This window comes from Mobula birostris, chromosome 3, assembly GCF_030028105.1.
Source record: "Mobula birostris isolate sMobBir1 chromosome 3, sMobBir1.hap1, whole genome shotgun sequence".
NCBI lineage: Eukaryota > Metazoa > Chordata > Chondrichthyes > Myliobatiformes > Myliobatidae > Mobula > Mobula birostris.
The window spans coordinates 10,955,026-10,972,320 of record NC_092372.1 but is presented as its reverse complement, the minus strand read 5'-3'; the positions used below and the strand labels follow the sequence as shown (position 1 = coordinate 10,972,320).

Below are 17,295 nucleotides of genomic sequence, written 5' to 3'. Positions count from 1 at the left end.
TCCCTTTAGGATCTTATACGTTTCAATCAGATAAACACAGAGCGTCATAGGAAGTCATTCCTGCCTGTGGCATCAAACTTTACAACTCCTCCCTTGGAGGGTCAGACATCCTGAGCCAATAGGCTGGTCCTGGACTTATTTCCTGGCATAATTTACATATTACTATTTAACTATTTATGGTTTTATTACCATTTATTATTTATGGTGCAACTGTAACGAAAACCAATTTCCCCCGGGATCAATAAAGTATGACTATGACTATGTAATTGTTACATAGTTATATGGTCTCTAATCAATTCCCAATCCGGAATAGCTGATTTCCTAGAAGGCTCAACCACAGGCTGCTCTAAAAAGCCATCTCATATGTACTCTGGAAAATCTTCTTCCTGGAATTCAGTACTAACCTGATTTTCCCAATCTACCTGCGTATTGAAATCCCTGTGACTACTGTAACATTGCTCTTTTGGCATGCATTCTCTACCTCCTGTTTTAATTTGTAGACTACAGTTTGGGGTCTGTATACAACTCTCATCAGGGTCTTTTTACCTATGCAATTCCTTAGCTCTATCCACAAAGAATCAACACATTCTGACCCTATGCCACCTCTTTCTAATGATTTGATTTCATTTTTTATCAACAGAGCAACACCGCCCTCTCGGCCTTTCTGCATTGTCCTTTCGCCACAATGTGTATTGTTGGACATTCAACTCCCAGCTGTAATCTTCTTTCAGCCATGATTCCTGATGCCTACTTCAACTTCATCATGCCTGCCAATCTACAACAGTCCTACAAGTACATCTACCTTATTCCCAATATTGTACACATTTAAATAACACCTTGAGTCCAGTATTAACCCTTTTCGATTTTGTTTGCCTTTTATGTTGTAACATCCTGTTGACTGCAATTTTGCCCCTATCAGCAGCTTCTCTTCATGACACATTCTCTCTGTTTGTAAACCAAGTACCTCATCTTCAGGTCTACCATCTGCCTCTCCTACGATACTTCTTGTATTGAAATATATGCAGCTCAGGACACTGGACGCACCATGCTTAACCTTTCAATTCCTAACTTCGAGATCTTACCAACATCTGCCTCCACGACCACTCCACTAACTCCTCTGGTTCCCATTCCCCTACAACTCTAGTTTAAACCTAACCATGCAACATTAACAAGTCTTCCCGCTAAGATATTATTCCCACTCCAGTTCAGGTGCAAACCATCCTAGGAAAAGTAGGACCTCTACAGAAGGAAGAGAGCCCAATAATCCTAAAATCCTATGCCCTCCCTCCCACACCAACTCCTTAGCCACACATTAAACTGTATAATCTTCCTCGTTCTGGCCTCACTAGCACATGACATGGGTAGCAATCCTGAGATCAGAACCCTAGAGGTCCTACCCTTTAACTTAGCATTTAACTTAGAACCTTGATACTCCTCCTACCCATGTCATTGGTACCTACGTGGGCCATGACTTCTGGCTGTTCACCCTCGCACTTAAGAACGCTGAGGACGTGATCCGAAATATCCCGTACCCTGGCACCCAGGAGGTAACATACCATTTGGGAATCTCGTTCTTGCCCACAGAACCTCCTGTCCGTTCACCTAACGAATCCCCTGTCACCACCACGTGCCTCTTCTCCTCCCTTCTGTTCTGAGTCACAGATTCAGACTCAGTGCCAGAGACCCAAACACTGTGACTTTCCTCTGATAGGTCAACCCTTCTAACAGTATCCAAAGTGATATACCTGTCGTTGAGGGGGATGGCCACAGGGAAACTCTGCATTGGCTCCTTAATCCCTTTCCCCTTCATGACTGTCACAGTTTCTTGAGTCCTGAATCTTGGGTGTAACTACTCTATATGTCTTATCTATCACCCCTTCAGCCTCTCGAATGATCCGGAGTTCATCCGGTTCCAGCTCCAACTCCTTAACGCAGATTGTTAGAAGCTGTAGCTGGATGCACTTCTCGCAGTTGTAGTCATCAGGGACACTGGAGGTCTCCCTGCCTTCCCACATCCCGCAAGAGGAGCATTTGACTATCTTGCCCGGCATCTCTACTGTCCTAGCTAAGCAGATATAAAGAAGGGAAGGGAAAAAAAACTTCAATCTAGAGTTTCGCTTTTGCTTTCTCTGTCTGCAGCCTCTCTTCGCCGAAGCTTCGAAGAGCTAAAGCCTCGAGATGACCACTTGACTCTGACTCTGTCCTAGATCCCAGCTTTAAAAATGTTCATGCTTTTCCCTTCACCCTGAGAAGTTCAAAAACTTAACTTTGCATCGCCTCACTTTAAAACTTCCAACAACCCTTCTTCAGCAGCCCTGCTGCCTTCTCTGTTCAGCCAGGGTGCTGTCCAATATGAAAGCTGTCTTGTTTTCCAGTGTCCTTGAGTGAAAGTTACCTGCAACTATTTGTCTGACTGGCTGTAATTGCAAAGAGCTGAAGAAATGGTAAAGTAATTTGTCTGTGTGAATCGGCTCACAGCTAGTGTGGATTGCTTCACTATCCGGGATTTTCACAGATCTCGCTTTGTTTGAACAAGATAATGGGAAAATAAATGACCAATTGCTTTAATAGAACATAGAATACCGCAGCACTGTACAGGCCCTTTGGCCTCTGAGCCACTCCACCTCAGGAACCCCATAACCCCCATTCACCCTAACCTAATCATGGGACAATTTCCAATCAGCAATTAAATTACAGTTCTTAAGACTGTGGACAATCTGCTCAAAAATCAATCTAACTCTTCCCTCTCAAAGAACTCTCCATTTTTCTTTCATCCATGTGTCTATCTAAGAACCCCTTAGATGCCCTTAATGTATCTGCCTCTACCACCACCCATGGGAGGGAATTCCGCGCACCCACTACTCTGTGTCTGGCTATACACTCATCTACGCCTCTCATCATTTTACACAGCTCTATCGTCACCTCTCACCCTCCTTCGCACTAAAGAGAAAAGCCCTAGCTCACTCCACCAATCTTTGTAAGGCCTACTCTCTAGTCCAGGCAGCAATCTGATAGATCTTCTCTGCACCCTCTCTAAAGTTTCCACATCCTTCCTCCAAGGGACCAGAACTGAAAATAATATTCCATGTGTGGTCTACACAGGGTTTTATAGAGCTCTAACATTACCTTGTGGCTCATGAATCCAATCCCCTGACTAATGAAGGCCAACACACCATATGCCTTCTCAACAACCCTATCAACTTCTGAAAACCTAGAGATTGGAATGAAGACAAATTTGAAAGGTATTCTTCGCCCCAGAAACAACACATTTTATTACAACCTTCACTGTATTCGTATATAACAGATGAGACAACTGATTTGGAGCATTTTAACCAGACTCACTTTCACCTATTGACCATTCACCCACACTGACCTGATGGCTAGTCGTCAGGTAGTCACTTCCACCGTCATCGGCCTGAGCAAAATTAGAAGCTTCAAAACAATCTTCTCCACTGTTGCCTACGGGCACTGGGGATTTACTGAATAAACAACAGGAAAAAAAGATTACTAAAAAATTAATAGCAAATGTAATAACTTTCACCACTGAATTTAATATTTCAGACATCTCAGGTCACCAAAGACACCAAAGGACTTTTTTTTTCCCAAGATGGCACTGACCTGCAGTCTTTACTGAAGTGGCAACACAGACTATGTAGTTTTTATTTAGTTATTGAGACACCGAGTGGAACAGGCTCTTCTGGACCTTCGAGCTGTTCTGCCCAGTAACCCACAATTTAACCCTGGCCTAATCACAGGACAATTTACAATGACCAATTAACCTACTAACCGGTATGTCTTTAGACTGTGGGAAGAAACCAGAGCACCCGGAGGAAATCCACATGGTCACTGGGATAACATACAATCTCCTTATTAGTCAGCAGAAATTGAACCCAGGTTACAGGTACTGTGAAGTGTTGTGCTAACAACTATACTACCATGCCGCCTCCATAGGGATGGTTTTGGAGACAGAAAGTAGTGTAAGGGGGTCAGGTTAGGGATGTGGGGGAATTAAAAGAATAGGCAGTCTAAGTCTCTGCTTCATGTCTGAAGGCCAGCGGTGAGGTTGTTGTTGGCTGTCAGGTCTGCAGACTAGTGAGGAGATTCGGCATCCCGTCATCGGCAAGACCAGAGTTCGAGGCCTAGAGTTCAGTCCCTTAACTGTCATCATCTGTGAGCCCTGGTTCGATGCCAAAGAGCAAAGTCCAAAAGTTGGCTAGATAGAGGTATACAGGATGATAAGAGGCATAGATTGAGTGGATAGACTTTTCCCCCCGAGCAGAAATAGCTAATATTTAAGGTATCAGAATAAAGGATAGGGGGATGTCAGTTAGTGTTTGCTTCCCACTCCCACACAGAGAGTGGTGTGTGGAACGCCCTACTGGGCTGGAGGTGCTGGCAGATACATTCAACCCATTTACGCACATGATTAGCACATGGACGACAGAGAAAAGGGCTATACGGGAGAGAAGCATCAGATTGATCTGCATTTGTTAAAAGGCCAGCACAACGTCATGGGCCGAGCGGTCTATACTGTTCTACATTCCATATCTGACTGTATAAACAATCAACACTTCAGGCAAGACCCGTCATCGGGATTCATCCAGACTCTCATCTGTTTATTGATTTCCACAGATGCTGCCTGACCTGCTGAACTCCTCTAGCATTTTGCGTGTGTTATTCAGCATTTCCAGCATCTGCAGAATTTCTTGTTCGGGTTTGAATACCTCCCTTTTCTCCCATCCTCAAATATGTTCCTTCCTAAATGCCTCACAGACACCAAGGAACAGTGAGTAATAACTCAGCGGAGGCTGAGAGGGGTCAAAATCTTGGGTTGAGATCTCAGAGAGGGGAGCACAGGTATATAGAGCTGACGGGGAGAAGTGAGGCAGCAGTTGGCTGAGATAAGTGGAAGCAGGTAAGGAAGAGAACGAGAGATGGGCAAGCAGGAGAGAAGGATAGGAGAGTTATCAGATATAGTGTGTGGGTGGAGCAGATAGGGAAGGGGAATGAAACTGCAAAGGGGACTGGCATGGAGAAAATTTTGTGTGTGTGTGTGTGTGTGTGTGTGTGTGTGTGTGTGCGCGCGCGCGCACGTGTGAAAACCTCGTTAGATCATGAGAGGAAGGAACACAGAGGATGTGGGTAACCTGAAGTTGGATAATTCCATGTCCTTACCACAGGGAATAAAGTACCTGGATAGAGTATAAGATGTTCTTCGCGTTGGTGTTTGGCCTCACCCTGGCAGTGGAGAAGGCAGAAGACTGATAGGTCAGCTTAGAAAAGGGTGGTGAGTGTAATGCCTTACAGTACTAACATCGGGGCTCAATTCTCGCCACTGTCTGGTCTTCCAGTGACAACATGGGAACCCTGAGTGACTCAAACATCTCTGGGTGCTCCAGTTTCCTCCAACCTTCCAAAGATATATGGGTTAAGCTTAGTGAGTTGGCACTGAAAGTATGGAGATATTTGTGGGTTGCCTCTCAGCACGTAATCAAACGGTGTTGGTTACGATCATCAATGACTCAATTCTCTGTATGTCTCAATGTTTTGATGCCCACGTGACAAATAAAGCTAATCTTTATCTTTGAGGTTGGTGTGGGAATGGGCGACGGAGTTGAAAAGGCATTTACCCAGAAGTTTCAGGATGGCCATTTCAGTCAAAGCACAGGTGAGTGGGAATTTTTGCTCGCTCTAACATGCATGCAAGTGCCATTACAAAGAAAGCTTGACAGTACCTCTATTTTCGTAGAAGTTTGCATAAATTTGGCATGCCATCTAAAACTTTTACAAACTTCTAATATACAGTAGAGAGTGCATTGCCTGCTATGGAGACACCAATGCCCTTGAATAGAAATGTCTTCAAAAAGTAGAGGATACAGTCCAGTCCATTATGGGCAAAACCCTCCTAACCATTGAGCACATCTACATGGAGAGTTATCACAGGAAAGGAGCATTGACCATCAAGAATCCCCACCACCAAGGTCATGCTCTCTTCTCGCTGCTGCCATTAGGAAGATGGTACAGGAGCCTCAGTACCCACACCACCAGGGTCAGGAGCAGTTATTCCTCTCAACCATTAGGCTCCTGACCAAAGGGGGCAAATTTCAGTCAACTTCACTCACCCCAATATTGAACTGTTCCAACAACCTATGGACCCTTCATCACGCTAACATACCTCAGCAAAATTGGCAAAGGAGTCAGTCAGGATGGTTCACTAGATGATCATGTAAATACAATTTATCAGCCTTTGAAAGCTCATGAATTCTACTGGAGCATCTTTAATAAAAACAATCCTTTCCATCCATTCAGCAGAGGAAAGGACATTTCAATATGAATATAGATTTAGAACACAATACTTCAGTCGTTCTGGAAGTTTCAAACAATTTCAGTCAACAAACACATTTCTCATCAGCAGATGGCTCTGCTGTACTGCACACCATATTTTCGAAGGCTTCAGTACAAGAGAAATTGTGGTGTTGGGAGTTTTTATGCTTCAGTTAGCTTAGAATTTTTAAGAAATAGTCCAATAGATAGCAATATGAAAGAATATCAAAACATACAGTAGTTTCAGGAAATCGCTGCTCACTTCATCTTGTATTCCAAATGTTCATGAATAAACCAATGTAACACAGAATGGCTAATATCATGATAGTTAATACTTGGAAAGTGAGAAAATATCCATTTCGACAGGAAAATTTTTTAAAAGCATAATATAAAAGCAGAAGATTACAAAGCTCTGCCGTGTAGAGTGATCTGACTAGTACGCAAATTAACATGCTAACAAAATGACAGGGAAATTTTACTTTATACAGCCTGGAACAGGCCCTACTGGCCAACCCAGCAACCTACCTATTTAACCCTAGGAATATTTACAATGACCAATTAACCTACTAACCAGTATGGCTTTAGAATATGGGAGGAAAATGGAGCACCCGGAGGAAACACACACATTTACGGGAAGAATGTACAAATTTCATACAGAGGACACCGGGACTGAACTCCCAACTCCAAGGCACTGAGCTGTAATAACATCGCGCTAACCAGCGTGTTACCATGGCACCCTACGCCACAGTATTGAAAACAAGTTCAACAGTCAAAGTACATTATCAAAGAATGTATAAATTATAGGACCTTGAGATTTGCTTGCTTACAGGTAGCCACAAAGCAAGAAACCCAAAAGAACCCAATTAAAAGGAAGAAAATAAAAGACCAACACCCAATGCCCAAGTGAAACGGGAAAAAAAAACAAAAATCATGCAAACAATTGAAGCCAACAAACAAACAACATTCCAAACCAAACTGAGTCCTCAGATCCAAACCCTAAAGTAGGCCCAAAGCCTTGCTTATTAGATCAACGAAGAGCACAACTGCCAAGGCAGTTTACATGGCCTCAGGGCCATCGCAGAGAATGAACGAAATCAGCTCTTGTCCCAACCGACACCCTGTCTTTTCAGTCTGTCTGAGCCAGTGTTTAAATTGACCAAACAACGGAACAGCGAAAGGCTCCAGGGGACTGGAGAGAGGAGTGAACGTTGTGGACAGCAAGCAAAATCGGCTCTCACCTTCAATCTGGGGCAGTATTTAAATTGTCTAAACAGCAGATCATACCTCGCACTAAGAGCCGGCTGCTACGATTTGCTCTGGGCCCAGATCTCGCCACCTAGCCTGAAGCCACACTCAAGCTCTCAAAGTCAGTTCAGCACAGAAAGTGACCCAACCTCGCACCCAGTCCAATTGAGCATTGGAACTCCTTTGTCCCAGTCCCGACCTTTCCTCTCGGCAGCCAGAGCAATCCAACCTCGCACCTGTGTCAGTTGTATGGGCAACAAATCTGCTCTGTGCCAACTTCTCCTCTCCAAATGGCTCACTCCATTTGAATCAGTTCTGCAACACACCATCTCGGCTCATTCTCCAAACTCGCCTAGCCACCGCTCGCCATCTCTCATTATCCGAAGGTAAAGCGTTCCTATGAAACGGTTCGTAAGCCGAAATGTCGTAAAGCGAAGAAGCAATTACCATTTATTTATATGGGAAAATCTTGTGAGTGTTCGCAGACCCAAAAATAACCTACCAAATCATGCCAAATAACACATAAAACCTAAAATAACAGTAAGACATAGTAAAAGCAGGAATGGTAAGTACACAGCCTATATAAGTAGAAATACTTTTCCACAATCCTTACTGCACTGCTCTCCGTAGCGAAAATCTCATGCAAGTGCCGTCGGCAGAAAACCTCACGCAAGCGCCGTCGGCAAAAACACAGCGCAAGCGCTCTCCAGTAACCTTTAAGCTAAGAAGCTGCCAAATCATACCAAATAACACGTAAAAATACACAGCCCATATAAAGTAGAAATAATGTATGTACAGTGTAGTATCACTTACCAGAATCGGGAAGACAGCGCAGAGCACACTGATGATGGTGTGTTAGACTGAGTCGCTGCAGGTTGGCCGGTGCAATGGCCCCCACCCGATACATTGCCGCGAGGCACTCAGGAGTCCAGCGGTAGCCAGGAGGCATCCAGCACATCTTTAAGAAAAAAGCCGAAATAAACATGCTAATTAATTAGGTGCTGCCCGGCACGTAACCCCCGGTCCGTGCCGATTGCATCATCTCTGATCTGGGCCGACATTTACGTGTGGGGCGGCACCTAATTAATTAGCATGTTTATTTCGGCATTTTTCTTAAAGATGTGCTGTGTGCCTCCCGGCTACTGCTGCATTCTCCGCGAATCGATACAGTATCTGTCCGCGGCCTGGGAGTTGGGGTGGTGGGACACCGGGGTGTTATCTCGTCCTCTGTTTCCATTAGAGCAGGCAGCTGATCTTCTCCTATGACTGCTCACTTCGATGTCGAAGGTCGAGGTTCGTTGTCTGCTATGGCTGATCTGGAAGGCTTGCTTGACTGCTGAGCCTCGCACATTTTTCTATCATACAGTTCTTTGTAAGCACTCAAACCATCCTGCAAATATCCCCTAAACCGACGTACCCTTTCAAAATTAAAGTCGGACATTATCATTGCAGCGAAAATCTCATGTAGTTGTTTCACTTTTGCTACTGCTTTCGGTTTCGATTGTTATCCTTTCCTCTTCCAATTGCATCAGCTCTTCATCTATCAGTTCTTGGTCATGGGATGCCAAAACCTCTTCAACATCATCTTCGTCAGCTCCCACAAGCCAAACTCACTTTGTCCTTCGTCCACTTTGTCCTTTGTCCTTACTTCGTTCACCACGATCAAAACGCTTAATTATGTCTAGTTTTACGCTGTGTAACACCCTTACGAGCTCTTTTAGGCTTTCCCGACACCATAGAACTCAACTTGCAAATGGCTACTCACAGGCACGTGTTAAAGCAATGCCGTTCCGAATCCGGGGGAGAGCGGCTGCTCGGGGCGCGTGCTGCCTTTTATCGTGTGCTGAATTTTTTATCGCACGCTACTTTTTTTTGTAACAGTGAAAACACCTTCTGAAAGCGAATACAGGGTACTAATGTAGGTCTTTCAGTGATGTTTTGTAAAGTGAACGTTCGAAAAGCAGGGGACACCTGTAATAATTTAATACAATTTACCTCAGAAAAGGTGCTTTTAGTCAAAATTCTTGCCTAACTACCAGAATAAGGTAATGACAAACAGATTCTTGATAAACAAAGAGGTGAATAGGTAGGAACCTGGAGATGACATTATGATCAAATCAAAGTTGGTATTACTGAATGGAGGAGGTTGGTCAAGAGGTCCAGTGACTTGCCCATGTTCCCAGTTGATATGCTCCAATATGTTCACACATGTGCTTGAGTGTTTATGTTTGGGTGTTGTTTCCAAGCCAATCATCCTTAGGTGGCTGTGGGAGGAAACCTGAGCACCCAGCGGAAGCCCACGCGATTACAGGGAGAACAAACAAAAACTCCTTACAGACAGCAGCAGGAATTGAACCCAGGTCACTGGTACTTGTAAAGCGCTGTGCTGACCACTATGCTAATGTGCCATTTTGTGGGTGTAGCTCTGGACTTCCAGTATCTGCAGAATCTCATGTGTTTGAGAAAAGAGGAAGCTGCGTTCAACTTACAAGGTAACAGGTGGGTTATCCCAAGATCGATCAGCATCCAGGATCTCTTCAGTCCCGGGACTGCAGTGATTCGGCCAGAAACTGGACACATGCTGAGAAAGTGCTTCAAGAACATGTTCGGCCTTCTGGATGAGTAGATCAATGTGGTCCTCTAAAGAGCACAGAAGAGGAGGATGAAGAGATTCTTTGATGAGACAAAATATGGTCACACTCAAAACAGTTACTTGCACATTGAGTTTTATAAGGTTGCTTTTATATTTATAGTTACTGTGCTTTTTTTATTGTGCTCTTGATGCTTATTGTGGTTTTTATGCTACATTGGATCCACAGTAACAATCATTTTGTTCTCCTTTACCCTCATGCACTAAAGAATAACAATAAATGGGAGGGTCTAAGACCAGAGGACACAGCCTCAGAATAGAGGAGTATCCTTTTAGAACGGACATGACGAGGAATTTCTTTAACCAGAGTGGCAATTCTGTGGAATTCATTGTGACAAGCGGCTGTGGAGTCATTGGATATATTTAAGGTAGGGGTTAATAAATTCTTGATTAGTCAGGGCATGAAGGGATACAGGGGGAAGGCAGGAGATTGGGGCTGAGAGGGAAAATGGATCAGCCACGATGCAATGGTGGAGCAGACTCGATGGGCCAAATGGCCTAATTCTGTTCCTATATCTTATGGTCTAAACAATCTTGACTAATTCACTACAGCACTATTCCAATCCCAGCAGACAAGGCAAACACATCATTTTTGTAAACATCATGTGGCACAATGGCATAGTGGTTAGCACAATGGTTTACAGTACAAGCAACCCAGGTTCAATTCCCACCACTTATTGTGCTTTTGTTTCTTTTATGACGGCATAGGTTTCCTCCGGGTGCTCTAGTTTCCTCCCACAGACCAAAGATTGTGGTTGGTTGGTTAATTGATCATTGCAAATTTTCCTGTGATTGGAGGTTGCTGTATCGCAATAAATAAATAATGGTTAATTTGCCTTTTGTTGTGAATGCTGCTTATGTAATGTTAGAGCGAGTTTTTGGGTAGATGATTCATTTACACTTAAATGACTCTGGCCACCGGTCTTCTGTTTGACAAAGTACTGTGGATTGAGTTCACAACAATGCATTTCCTAAAAGCTGTGAATATCGGGATACTAGCCGGACGCTGCAGATGGAAGTGTGAAGTTTACAGGTAGTTTCGAAGACAGTATTATCTATACTTTATAATATTAATTGTCCTCTATGTTAGCGTGTAAAATACCAAATAAATGTATTGTGGATTTGACTTGCACTCCTAAAGGCTGTGAGTACCAACCCAGACATGTTGGTATCAGGAGGAAAGGATGAAGTCAGAGGGTGTGATGTTTTCTATGTAGCTTCAAAGGGAAGCATTGTCCATGCATTGTCTATAACTTTGTAAATAGGGATTTCCCTTTGTGTTCAGCATATAAATATCGAGCCCACATTGGGCTAGCAGACCTTTCTACTGAAAGCATCTCCGTCCGTATGATGCCTACTCTACCTTGTTGTGTCGAATAAAGAAGCTGCTTTGTATCTACCAGTAACTCTGTCTCTCCGGTGATTTTATCCATGCTACAACACCTAACGCTATGTGCTTGTGATGCATTTGATTTTTTAACTACTTACTTAATTTGATTTTTATATATTTCATATTATAATTTATAGCATTTTTATGTATTGCGCTGTACTACTGCTGCAAACCAAATTTCAGAACATTATGTCTGTATTGATTCTGATTATTAAAGTACACATTCCAGCATCACTTTCTGAACAGAGGAAATCTAGCCAATGGTTTTTATCTTTCCCAAGTTTTTCCAGAACAATTGCAGTGCCTCAGCTGAATGCACTTGGAAATCCAACAATTCAGCACAGACCTGCAACTTCCTGATTTAAAATTAATCTAATATCATTCATTATTAAACCTGTGAATTTTGAACATTTAGCATTACAGCACAGTACAGGTCCTGTGGCCCAAGACGTGGTGCCGACTTTTTAATCTATTCCAAGGTAAATCTAACCTCCCACATAACCCTTCATTGTTACACCATCCATGTGCTTACCTAAGTTTTTTATATGTCCCTACTTCTACCACCACCCCTGGCAGGGCGATCCACACACTCAACACTCTGGGTAATAGACCTACTCCTGACAACACCCGCCACCCATACTTCCTCCAATCACCATAAAATTATGCTCCCTTATACAGCTTGACTACCACAAATCCAGAATGTTTGTGGGGGGCGGGGGGGGGGGGTAGGAAAAAGTCTCCGGCTCTCCACTCTATCTAAGCCTCTTATCATTTGGACACCTCTGTCAAATCACCTCTCATCCCCCTTCATTCCTAGCTCATTCAAGCTGTCCTCGTAAGACATGCTCTCTAATCCAGGCAGCATCCTGGTAAGTTTCCTCTGCACCTTCTGTAATGCTCCCACATCCTTCCTATAAAGAAGCGACTGCAACAGAACACAATATTCCAAGTGTGGTCTAACCAGGGTTTTATAGAGCTCCTATGGATGTCAACTTTCTGCAGTCAAATAAAGTTGACAAATGCTTTTTAAAGTTTTAGTGAAATTTCTAACCCTGATAAAAAGACTGACAAGTGCTCATTTTAATATCTTCAGGTGACAAGTTACATATTCAAGCTAGAGGCTTTTTGCTCCATTAGTAACTGCAGAACTTTGATGGAATAAACACAAGGTATCACAGTTGGTGTGAATGCAGCGTAAATTTATAGTTAGAGGCATTTCACTTTAGATCTTAACACATATTTGCCACTACAAAGAAGGCATGGCAGTGTCTTTATTTTCTTAGAAGTTTGCAGATTCACCATGTTATACAAAACTTTGAAAAACCTCTATCAATGCACAGTGGAGAGTATATTGACTGTTTGCGTCACAGCCTGGTATGGAAACACGAATGACTAGGAAATGAAAACCCTACAAAATGTCATGGATCCACCATGGCTAAAGCCCTTCCCATCATTGAGCACACTCACTGCCTCAAGAAAGCAGCATCCAACATCAACGATCCCCACCACCCAGGACATGTTCCCTTCACACTGCTGCCGTCAGGAAAGAGGTACAGGAGCCTCTGGCCCCACACCACCAGGTTCAGGAACAGTTATCACCCCTCAACCATCAGGCCCCTGAACCAGCATGGATAACTTCACTCACCACAACACTGAACTGATTCCACAACCTGGACTCACTTCGCATTGCTTCTTCAGCACTACCTACCCCTCCACCCATCTTCATATCATCCGCAAACTCTGCCACAAAGCCATCAATTTCATTATCTAAATCAATGACAAACAATGTGAAAAGTAGTGGTCCCAATACTGATCCCCGAGGAACACCACTAGTCACTGGCAGCCAACTAGAAAAGGCTCCCTTTTTTCCCCACTCGCTGCCTCCTGCCTGTCAGCTATTCCTCCAACCGTGCCAGTATCTTTCCTGTAACACCATAGGATTTTACCTTGTTAAGCAGCCTCATATGCCTTCTGAAAATCCAAGTAAATGACATCCACTGCGTCGACTTTGTCCACCCTGCTTGTTACTTTCTCAAAGAACTCCAACAGATTTGTCAGGGAAGATTTCCCTTCACAGAAACCATGGAGACTTTGAGTTATTTTATCATTAGTCTCCAAGTACTCTGACATATGCTTTCTTTGACAATAAATTTAGTCTGAACTTTGAAAGTACTGATGAGCAATTGTTGATAAGGTCGTAAATGAGAAATAAATTGGAGCCCATTAAAAAGGTACTTCAGAGTCTGAACTACAGGAATTATTTTTATGTTAATTAACTTGGAATCTGATTAAAGATGCCAAGTACATTAACATACAAAATAATGTGATTATCCCCATTTACTCAGCAAACGCGAAGCATAAATAATTGAATTGCCATCTACTGCCAAAGGGATATTGAAATCTCACATGCGCAGTCGCTTGTTTTCAGCATAACATTGTGGGCCGAATGGCTTGCTCCTGGGCTGTACACTTCAGAGGATCTGTCCTAGGTCAACGTGCAAGGGCAATTATGAAGAAAGTGTGGCAGCACCTCTACTTTCTTGGAAGTTTGCAAAGCTTTGGCATGTCTAAACCACTGGCAAACTTCTATAGATACGTGGTGGAGAGCATTTTGACTGGCTGACTGGTATGGAAACACCAATGGCCTTGAACAGAAAAGCCTACAAATTGTAGTGGATCCAGCCCAGTACATCACAGGTAAAACCCCCCTCGCCGTTGAGCACATCTGTACAGAGTGTGTCACAGGAAAACAGCATCCATCATCAAGGACCTCCGTCATCCAGACCACTCTCTCTTCTCAGTACTGTCATCAGGAAGGAGGTACAGAAGCCTCAGGACCCACACCACCCAGGTTCAGGAAAAGTGATTACCCCTCAAACATCAGGCTTCTGAACCAGAAGGGATAACTTCACCCACCTCAACAGTCAACTGATTCCACAACCTACAGACTCACTTTCAAGGATTCTTCATCTCATGTTCTCTGTATTATTTGTTATTATTTGCTTTGTTTTTGTATTTGCAGTTTGTCTTCTTACACACATTTGGTTGTTTGACCATCTTTGTGTTTAGTTTATCATTGATTCTATTGTATTTCCTTGCATTTACTGTAAATGCCTGCAAGAAAATGAATGTTAGAGTAGTATATGGTGACATATATGTACTTTAGTGTGAGCACGTGGCCAAGTGTTAAGGCTTTGGACTAGCGACCTGAAGGTAGCCGAGGTAGCGTGTTGTGTCCTTGAGCAAGGCACTTAATCACACATTGCTCTGCGAAGACACTTGGTGCCAAGCTGTATGGGTCCTAATGCCCTTCCCCTGGACAACATTGGTGTCGTGGAGACTTGCAGCATGGGCAACTGATGGTTCTTCCATACAACCTTGCCCAGGCCTGCGCCCTGGAAGACTTTCCAGGCGCAGATCCATGGTCTCGTAAGACTAACGGATGCGTTTAATATGTAGTTTAACAATAAACTTACTTTGAAATTTGAAAGTACTGATGAACAGTTGTTGAAAAGATCATAAATGAGAAATAAATTGGAGCCGATTAAAAAGATATATCAGAGTCTGAACTACAAGAATTATTTTATGTTAATTAATGTGGAATTTGATTGAACATGCCAAGATAATTAACATACAAAATAACGGGATTATCCTCTTAACTCAGCAAACGCAGAGCAAGAATAATTAAATTGCCATCTACTGCCAAGGGGATATTATAATCTCAGGTGCAGTCACTGTTACGTTTGGCACAACACTGTGGGCTGAAAGGCCAGTTCCTGTGCTTTTCAGAGGATGGTATCCTGGGTCCAGCACGTAATGTTGTTATGAAGAAAGCATGACAGCGCCTCTACTTTCTTATACGTTGGCAAAGATTCCGCATGTCATCTAAAACTTCAACTAACTTTTACAGATATGTTATGGAAAATATATCTGATTAAAGATGCCACATTAATTAACTGATAAAATAATATGTTTATTCCATCCACTGATCAAACATAATGCAAAAATAATTCAATTGCCATCCACTGACAAAGGGACATGATAATCCCACCAATGCATTCGCTCTATTTACATTGGTGTCACCCCGGATAAGAGTTCATTTATAGAACACAGGCCCAGTTTATCTTTGTTCAAGGTTGGGGAGTCTAAAGCCAGAGGAGATAGGTTTGAAGTGAGTGGGGGAAAAGTTAAAGGATATCTGAGGGACAGGCTTTTCTCGCAAGCACTGATGGGTCAATAGAACGAGTTGCCACTGGAAGTGGTAGAGATGGCACAATCACAACATGTACACAGGTACATGGCTAGAAATGCTGGAAAATGGAATTACTGTATCACACACTGGGCGCCATGTAACATAGTAGTTGGCACACGCGAATAGAGCTCGGGGTGTTCCGGAATTCAGAGTTCAATTCTAGCACCGTTCTATAGGGAGTCTCTGTACATTCTCACTGTGAAAAGACATGCGGCAGGTTAATTGGTCACTGTAAATTCTGCTGTGATTAGGTTCGGTTAATCAGGGTTGTCGGGGGTTGTTGGGGTGGTGCAGCTCAAGGGGCTGGAAAGGCCTACTCCATGCTGAGTCGCTAAATCAATAAAAAAAAATGCTGGAGGAATTCAGCAGGTCAGACAGCATCCACGGAGAGGAACTTTTCAGGCCAAGACCCTTCGTCAGGATTGGAAAGGAAGGGAGAAGAAGGAAATACAGGCTGGTAGGTGATTGGTGAGATCAGGTGAGGTGGTGGGGGGAGGAATACAGGCTGGAAGGTGATTGGTGAGATCAGGTGAGGTGGTGGGAGGTGGGGGAGGAATACAGGCTGGAAGGTGATTGGTGAGATCAGGTGAGGTGGGTGGGGGGGAAGGAATACAGGCTGGAAGGTGATTGGTGAGATCAGGTGAGGTGGTGGGAGGTGGGGGAGGAATACAGGCTGGAAGGTGATTGGTGAGATCAGGTGAGGTGGGTGGGGGGGGAAGGAGTACAGGCTGGAAGGTGATTGGTGAGATTAGGTGAGGTGGGTGGGGGGGAAGGAATACAGGCTGGAAGGTGATTGGTGAGATCAGGTGAGGTGGTGGGAAGTGGGGGAGGCATACAGGCTGGAAGGTGATTGGTGAGATCAGGTGAGGTGGGTGGGGGGGAAGGAGTACAGGCTGGAAGGTGATTGGTGAGATCAGGTGAGGTGGGTGGGGGGAAGGAATACAGGCTGGAAGGTGATTGGTGAGGTCAGGTGGGGGAGGAAGAGGAGAGATGAAATAAAAAGTGGATAGGTGAAAGAGGTGAAGGGGTCTAGAAGAAGGAATCTGTTAGGAGAGGACAGTGAACCATGAAAGAAAAGGAAGGAGGAGGGGCACCAAAGGGACAAGATGAGCAGGTGAGAAGGGCGAGAGGGTAACCAGAATGGGGAATGGAAAAACAGAGAGAAGGGGGAAGGGGGAAAATTACTGGAAGTTAAGAGTAAACAATATTCATGCCCTTAAGGAATACGAGGTGTTGCTCCTCCGACCCGAGTGTGGTAGATGTCACCTGACTCACTGAATTCCTCCAGCACTGTGTGTGTGTGTGTTACTATGTGCCACCATCTCTCAAATCTCTTGAGTCTGGGATTAGTGTAGACAGGCATCACCACCAGCACAGACATGTTTGATTGTACATCTAGACGACCTTATTTATTTAGAGATGCAGCACGGAACA

At 43.8% G+C, this 17,295-nt stretch overlaps 1 protein-coding gene across 2 annotated transcripts in view; it reads right to left on the bottom strand.

Moving 5' to 3' along the window:
- The window catches only part of c3h18orf54 (chromosome 3 C18orf54 homolog), a 61,477-nt gene that overhangs the window by 26,851 nt on the left and 17,331 nt on the right, over positions 1 to 17,295 (bottom strand). For both annotated transcript variants that reach the window (XM_072252210.1, XM_072252209.1), the window contains exons 4-5: positions 10,059 to 10,209; positions 3,374 to 3,479 (exon numbers count right to left, since the gene is read on the bottom strand). In XM_072252210.1, the coding sequence (XP_072108311.1) occupies positions 3,374 to 3,479; positions 10,059 to 10,209 (257 nt within the window). The remainder of the gene's footprint in view (positions 1 to 3,373; positions 3,480 to 10,058; positions 10,210 to 17,295) is intronic.